Consider the following 7,572-nt stretch of genomic DNA (forward strand, 5'->3'; position numbering starts at 1 on the left):
TTTATGCTAATTCCGAGTAAATAAATAGCACTTTCTGTAGTTTTATACTCAATTTTGTGATATTTTATAATTTCAATGGGAATGTGTTAAGTTTGTGAAATTTATGTTAAATGCATGTTATTTTATTAATTTTTAAGAATAATTGGGCTAAAGGAAAGGACGATAGAATTTTGCATGTATTTGAGTTTTAAATAGGTATAGGTTGGAAGATCCAAAAGGCAGTCACGTAATCTTTAAAATGACTTCGTTCTAGATTCAATTACATAGAGGCCCAGTACTATCTATTTGAAGGCCCAAAACCATTCCATTTGCCCACTTTTCCATGAAATAGAATGGAAATATCCACTGCTAAAATTAGCAAACCATAACTGGCCACTCATCTCCCATTTGACCCCATTCTCCATCAAATAAATTCAGCAAATTTTTCTCCTTCAATCAAGTCTCAAAACTGTCCACTTCCCTGCTAAAAATAGTAGTCAAAACCACCTCCCTTTTACCATTCAAAGGTCAGCCATACAAGGAGAAAAATAAGCCAACTTCCTTGATAAAATTAAAAAGTCTCCACCCACTCTTCCTCACTTAAGGGGGACATCACCAAGGACATTGGGGGCTAGAAGGCTGTAAAAGGATGCTTTATTTAATCCATCAACACACACTAGTTTTCAGCAAAAAACATCTTTTGAGTGTTCTTGTCTTTCTCATAGCTTGTTAAACACTCAATTTCCACAAAGTAATGCAATTCACTTGCCGAAAATGAGAGCAATCAAAGAGGTATGACTTGAGAGCATTTTGGTGATTTAATGTAAAGACAAGGAGAGCCACCATGGGAAGCCATGAGGAGAAGTCGCAAATAACCCCTAACAATTCAATTGGTTTCTCTTTTTATAGTGAACTGGTCATGGATAACCCCCCTCGACTACTCTTCTTCCCTTTCTCTTTATTATTAATTGATATTTTCTATGTTGGAAGACAAGTTTGCATCTCATCTTTATATTTTAAATTTAATATTACTCGCCTTCCTTAGTACGATCCTCAGAATACTTACCTACTCCACTGTAACTATATTACAACTTGACCCGTATACTTGCGGATACCGCCTTTCACATATTTTGTGTAGGATTTCTACTCTGGAAGTGGGTATGTCCAGAGGCCGTCAACTACCAGACAAAGGACCCCCTATATAATATCTTGGAGCATGAGAGGCAATGAGTCCCTTCTTCTTCCCCAAGAAAACCCTAGTGTTCTCCAACCTTCTCCTTCCTCTCCGCTATTCCTCTCTTAGTTCCCTATTCTACCTTTCTACTTGTCACGGGTGAATCGGCCTTCCAGTGGCCACGATCTTCTCCTCCTTGTTTCTTCATTTTTGATTCATTGTATCAACAATATATAAAATTACACATTAAAATAAAATTCATGTATAGTTTTGAAATTTATCCCTTAATTATAAAGATATCTACTTTAAGAATTTAAGATAACAAATTAAGATGTAAAATGAAACTATGAGCATATATACATTAATTTACCTATTACCTTAAAAAAAATACCAGCAGGTAGCATGGAAAAATCTCCTATGACTTAAGATCGAATTCAAAAGATCATCATATTTCTATGGAAGATCTACGACAATAACTTCTCCACAAAAGATCTCTTATCAAGAAGGCTTTCAATCAATGACTTTTTATGTCCCCTTTGTAAGGATAATAAAGAAACCCTTGACCATCTCTTTCTTAACTGCAACTTCGCTAAAGCGGTCTGGTTTGGATCTCTCTTTGCATTTCGCAACGAATCCTTAAATGGTACCTCTATATCCAATTGGATCCTTCAATCGCTTCAAGGTAATAATCTCTCATCTGAGTGCTAAAGGAGTCTCTACACGGCAACGTCTTGCACTCTATAGATAATCTGGAAATCAAAGAACTATCTGATATTTCAAGGAAGCAGTCCTTGCCTCATCGGTGCAACTAAAAGAATCTGACATGTTTTAGTCGATCCTTAATTCCTTCCAGGACAACTCTTACCAAATCCGACAATAAAGAATTCATTTGGTTCCTTCTTTAGATACTCCTACCTCACAATGGTCTCTTTCTTTTAACATTGTTCAAAATAGACAAAACAACATGATTGGAGGATCAGCCATCGCCCAAAATTCTAACGGTTTCAAACTTATATCTATCCGCAGTTTTAGATTTTCTAGCAAACTTCTTGCTCGGATCCTCACTCATTGTGCTATTCTCTTGCTTCTTAGATCTCACAATATTAATTCTTGTAGGCTGCTGAAGGGCAATAAGAAATGGAGCAACATCAGTGCTGGATGCACCAAAATTGGATGGAAACTTCAGCTAAATTTTGAGGATATTATGTCCCATCTTCAACACGTCAATATTTCTTTGCAACCAGCGGATAACCATCAACTGAGAAGTGAAGCGTACCATTGGGCTAAAACTGCTTCTAAAACTTTCTTCAATTTCTCTTGGCCTTAATTGTTCTTGATCTTCTACCCAAAAAAAAATTATTTGTAAATAGGGTAAAATATAAAAATACTCACCTCATTGTATTTTGGTCACCCAACTATTAATTTTTTTCTATTTACTCACTCAACTTTTCAAAATTAAATATTTTAGTTACTCTCCCGTTAATTGCCGTTAGTTCGGGTACGAAAAGCTAATATGGGTTTTTTTATTGACCTAATAACGAACTTAACTCTTCAATATTTACACATTCTATCAATTTGATTTTAAATCTAAAAGATTCGACAAATCCTTTCAAGAAACAATTAACCCTCTCTTACTCTTGAAAATCCACACCCTCGACCCTCTCGTGAACCACATTTAAAAAGAATCAATTTTCAATTAATATAAGTAGTAGTACCTCATCAATACTTCGCAACATTAGTTTTTCTAGTTTAAAATTTAAATTGTCATTTTATTCTTCATATATTTAGAATTTAGTCTCCTTGATTTTATGTTAAGAAATTTTTCCCTGTACTCTTTAGATTTAAAAATGCCAGTCCAATTGTTAACATAATTAAAATTTTGTCTAATCTAGGTTCATTGCAATGCCATTTTTTTAGTTACATAGCTATTAAGTGAGTTTTTTTAAAATGTTATACCAGCAAATTTCGCATAAAATTTTTAACGATATTAACAATTAGATCTAAATTTTAAAATTTGAAAAAAAAATAGATGACTAAATTCCTAAAAATAACAAGGTTTTCAAAATCAATCTGGTGGTCAAATCGATTAGGCCACCAATTCACCCGATCTGGACAGTTTGAACATTTAAATAATAAAAATAAAAATAAGTTCAACTAATCTGTATCGTTTCATGGCTCAACCGGTCTAAAGCCTTTCTTTGGATTTGTAGATGATTGGCCAATTTGATCCATTTCAGATAACCATGGGACATGGGTGAATCCAAAAAGAATTTTTTAGGGAGGAGAAATGATAACTGCTAAAAGTAACATATTTTAACCTCGTTCTTAATACATTTTTGGGTGATTATTCAATGTTAGTGGTAAATTTTATACTCCTAATCTTTTAAATTCATGTTTTTATGCTTAATAGAGCATTTGAGAGCAAAAGAAGTGAAAAACAAGTGAAAATTGGAGCAAGCTACAAGAGCCACATGGGCTGACCCATTCCACATGGCCTGGCCACACGACCTGTGAACCACATAGACATGTGGTAGGCTATTTCATTTTCATGAGATTTCACGCAAAACTTTGGAAAATCGTGATTTTTAGGTTTTTCAGACATTCTAAGACGTATTATGACAAAAATAAAAAGATAGGAGTGAGTCGTCATAGAATATTCAAGAAAAAAACTCGAAAAACACCATTGAATTTGATTCTGAAACAAATTTCCGTCAAGATTGAAGATTCTCAATTGATTTCTTTGTTTCTTTCAATTATATTGTATCTTGGATGTTTTTATTTTCAAGCATGAATTATTTTTCTAAATACCTAGGAAGATGAACCCTATGATGAATTCTGTCATTTGATTTTTATTTTATGTAATAAATACTTAGTTTCTTGTTCTCAACTATGTGTGCTTAATTTTTGATTTAATATTTCTAGATTATTAATCCATATTTGATGTGCTTAAATTGGTAGTTGAATAGACCTTATTTAAGAGTAGGTCTTGCTTAATTGAGTGGGGTTGCATAAAATCTTAGAAATAGGATGGCATAAATCTACCAGATTAGAGTCAAATCTAATAGGGGAATCCATAGCACGAGTTAATGCGATAATAGTGGTTTAAATTAGAAAGAAAATTCATTTAATCAACCTACACTCAGTTGCTCTTATGCTCAAAAAAGATATTTGCATAATTTAAAGATTTCTACAGATCAATATACTAAGTTAAAAAATTGCATAATTTAGATTGATAGTGACAGATGAAATCTAGGTGAATTCTTTCCTGGATATTTTTTTGTTAGTTAATTAATTAATTTAATTTTAATTTTTAATTAATCACTCGAATTATTCGGTTAAATAACAGAAATACGGTAATTACTAATATTTTTAGTTTTTGTAGGAACGATATATTTGCTCACCGTAGCTATACTATTAATTAATAGGTGCAGTTGCCTTAGTAAAAATTTTAGTTAGTTATGTGGACATCAAGAAATTAAATTGTATATTTTTACGATAGTAAAAAAGTAATTTTGCCGTTTTAATAGCTTATATATTTATAATTTTTAAAAGATTAAATTAATTTTTATCATTTTGAAGGGCCAATATGTAATTTTATCATTACTAATTTAAAATTTTATAAACTATAAAAGGGCCTAAATAGATTTTTTTTTCATTTTAAGGGATTAGCAAGGGATTCGCCACTGGCATATTAAATAAAAGTATAGAGAATAAATTTTAAGTTTACAAACAGGTACAGGGACTTATATCACATTTTAGCCAAATAATAATTCCAACAAAAAAGGTCAACGGAAGCTCTAAGAAAGATGGCGTCATTATTCATGTCAGCAACCAGCTCTCTTTGCTCCTAATAAGTAGAGGCCTCTGCAGCCTCTGCTCTCTCCCATCTCTCTTACGCGCTATGTTTGGATATCCAACAATCCCACGCGCCTCCTCCGAGGTTTTCAGCGACTCCCTGACGGCCCCCGACGTCCTGACGACTTCGCCGTTAATCTTCCCTACATTATGTCCGGTAACCGCCGAGTTGTTCGAGTCAGTGACCGAGGCGTTTCACAGTGGCAGCAGCAGCGGGAGTTACAACTCGCCGAGTTCGCTCACCAGTTGCAGCACCACTACCACTCAGAGACGGAGTATGATGCAGAAAAGCGTCAGTAGCCATTCCCTCAAAATTCAAAAGAATGGGTTTCATAATTGTCATTTGGCCACCAGCCTTAACGAGTCTATTGATTCTGATTCCGTCCCGGTGAGGAGAGTTTTCAGTACCGGAGATTTAGACCAGGTTGGTTTCTACAGTGCCTTATTGTTTAGTTTAATATATATATATTAAAGTGTAATGAAATGCAGGGAAATAGCATGGGGCAGCGTAATTGGAGGTGGGAGAGTCCACTAGGGAGTGAGAGTAATGCGATCATTGAAGGAATGAGCAGAGCCTGCCGCTATAGTCCTCAACAGAAGAAAGAAAGGATTGAAAGATATCGAAGTAAAAGAAATCTGAGGAACTTCAACAAGAAGATTAAGGTTTCTATAAATTATCTACCTCAATTCCCTAACCTTTTTCTACTTTTTCAATTATGTTTTTCTCCTTTTTTTTTAATCATATCAAATTCTCCCATTTCTCCGTGTAATATGTGTAAATAGGTTTAGTCGTATACTTTAATGTCATCATCTTTAGTGCCTGTATTTTTTAAAAATTTAAAATTTTAGTCTTGATTTTCTAAAATATGATATGGCAAATACATTATTACATGTGTAATATAATGTCAGTTTGTTATTTTCGCATGTGTCAGTGGATTTATCGGTTGTTTTACATCAAGACTAAAATTTTAAAATTTAAAACATATAGGGACTAAGAATGACCCAACTGGAAAATGTGAACTAAATCTACAACTCTAAACATGGTATAAGACTAACAAAATAATTTAACCAAATGAATTTAACTGCTACTGTTTTGAGTTAGAATTGAAATTTCAAAATTTGAAAAGTATAGGGACGTAAATTGATCAATTCAAAAAGTACAAAAACTAAAATTAGCCAAATTAAAGTACGAAAATTAAATTCACAACTTACTCAAAATATAGGGACTAACATAAAATTTTAACCAACTTTTATAATTAAAGCTTACCCCCTTATTCAAGTTTAATTTCATCATTGTCTAAAAAGAAATTTTTTTTCACATTTTTATTAGGTAAAAATCAGTAAATTCGAGTTTAACACAACGGCATATTGTTAATGGAATGGCTTCATTTATATTTTGAATTTTTAATTACATATTGCTTTCAAAAAAACATTATACAAACTTCCTCATAAAGTCCAAATGCCAATTTCTTTTTATGTTTGCTAAAAAGGAAAAGGGTTATTCAAAGTTTGACCTCCACAATAAGTGTTCATTAAAAATTTAATAACAATGCATGTTGTTGTCCACTATATCAATTACATAATTGACAAGTAGCACTTTCTGTTTTAAATCTATTTTATTCTCTCTACCCTATGGTTATTAATTTCTAAAATTCATGGTTTGTAGGGTCCCCTTCCCCTTTATTGTGTGATGTTCAGTTAGTGTTTGTCACATTGAATTTAACTTAGATTTACCATAATTGAATCAAGTTAGATAAGAAATTAAAGTGGTTTATATGAATTTGTTGAGTGCATGAAAAGAATTAAAAAGATAAGTATATGGTACATCACAGGCCTTACATCAATAATAATAGAATCATTGAAGTTTCAAATTTAAGTCTCATCTTAAATAGATTAACAGATTTCAATTTGTCATCTAATTATATGCTCTGATTTGTCAGTATGCCTGTAGGAAAACATTGGCAGATAGTAGGCCACGTGTTCGAGGTCGATTCGTAAGAAATGAAGAAATCGAGAAGATCAATGATCATCAAGTTGAATGGATTCATGTAAATGGTGAGGAAGAAGACGATGAAGAGAATTGGATTGCTTTTATTGATTCACTCTCACCAAATCTCATTAATCCTTAATGTTAAAAGGAGTTTCTAATGTTTTTCTTTTTGCAAATTTACTGTGAAAATTGTATTAGATTTGCTTTTGTTCTTTTTAATATTTTGATGCAATGTTAACTAAGTTCTTCTTTCCTTTAAATAGTTGATACATATATTTTTAATGATAAAAATGAAATTGCTAGGCTTAATCCCAGAGTTTATTTAATTCGGGTTAACCCTCTGAATTAGGAATTACATTGAATAATTTTAAACATAATTTAAAATTAAATGATGTGTTTAAATACTGAAATTGAATTTCCTACTAAATTGGTTAAAGAAAATTAAAAAGAAATGGAATATTTTCCTTTTATACATGCAATTGAAAGTTGCTATATACTCACTATTACCAACTCACTATTTGAGTACTCGATTGGGTCTTGGTCCGTACTCTATGCAATTCGCACTTTGGGTACG

At 32.4% G+C, this 7,572-nt stretch overlaps 1 protein-coding gene and 1 long non-coding RNA gene across 2 annotated transcripts; both read left to right on the forward strand.

The window, feature by feature from the left end:
* The first annotated feature begins 577 nt into the window (after positions 1-577).
* Positions 578-2,554, forward strand: LOC121219409 (uncharacterized). The gene is made up of 2 exons (XR_005916133.1): positions 578-895; positions 2,270-2,554. It is a non-coding gene; the product is annotated as an uncharacterized lncRNA (long non-coding RNA).
* Positions 2,555-4,934: 2,380 nt separating this feature from the next.
* Positions 4,935-7,249, forward strand: LOC107956633 (two-component response regulator-like APRR9). The gene is made up of 3 exons (XM_016892226.2): positions 4,935-5,432; positions 5,498-5,671; positions 6,949-7,249. The coding sequence occupies exons 1-3, from the start codon at positions 5,055-5,057 to the stop codon at positions 7,135-7,137; spliced, it is 741 nt and encodes a 246-aa protein (XP_016747715.1). The 5' UTR covers positions 4,935-5,054; the 3' UTR covers positions 7,138-7,249.
* The last annotated feature ends 323 nt before the right edge of the window (positions 7,250-7,572 follow it).

The sequence above is a fragment of the Gossypium hirsutum genome, chromosome D07, assembly GCF_007990345.1.
Source record: "Gossypium hirsutum isolate 1008001.06 chromosome D07, Gossypium_hirsutum_v2.1, whole genome shotgun sequence".
Classification (NCBI taxonomy): domain Eukaryota; kingdom Viridiplantae; phylum Streptophyta; class Magnoliopsida; order Malvales; family Malvaceae; genus Gossypium; species Gossypium hirsutum.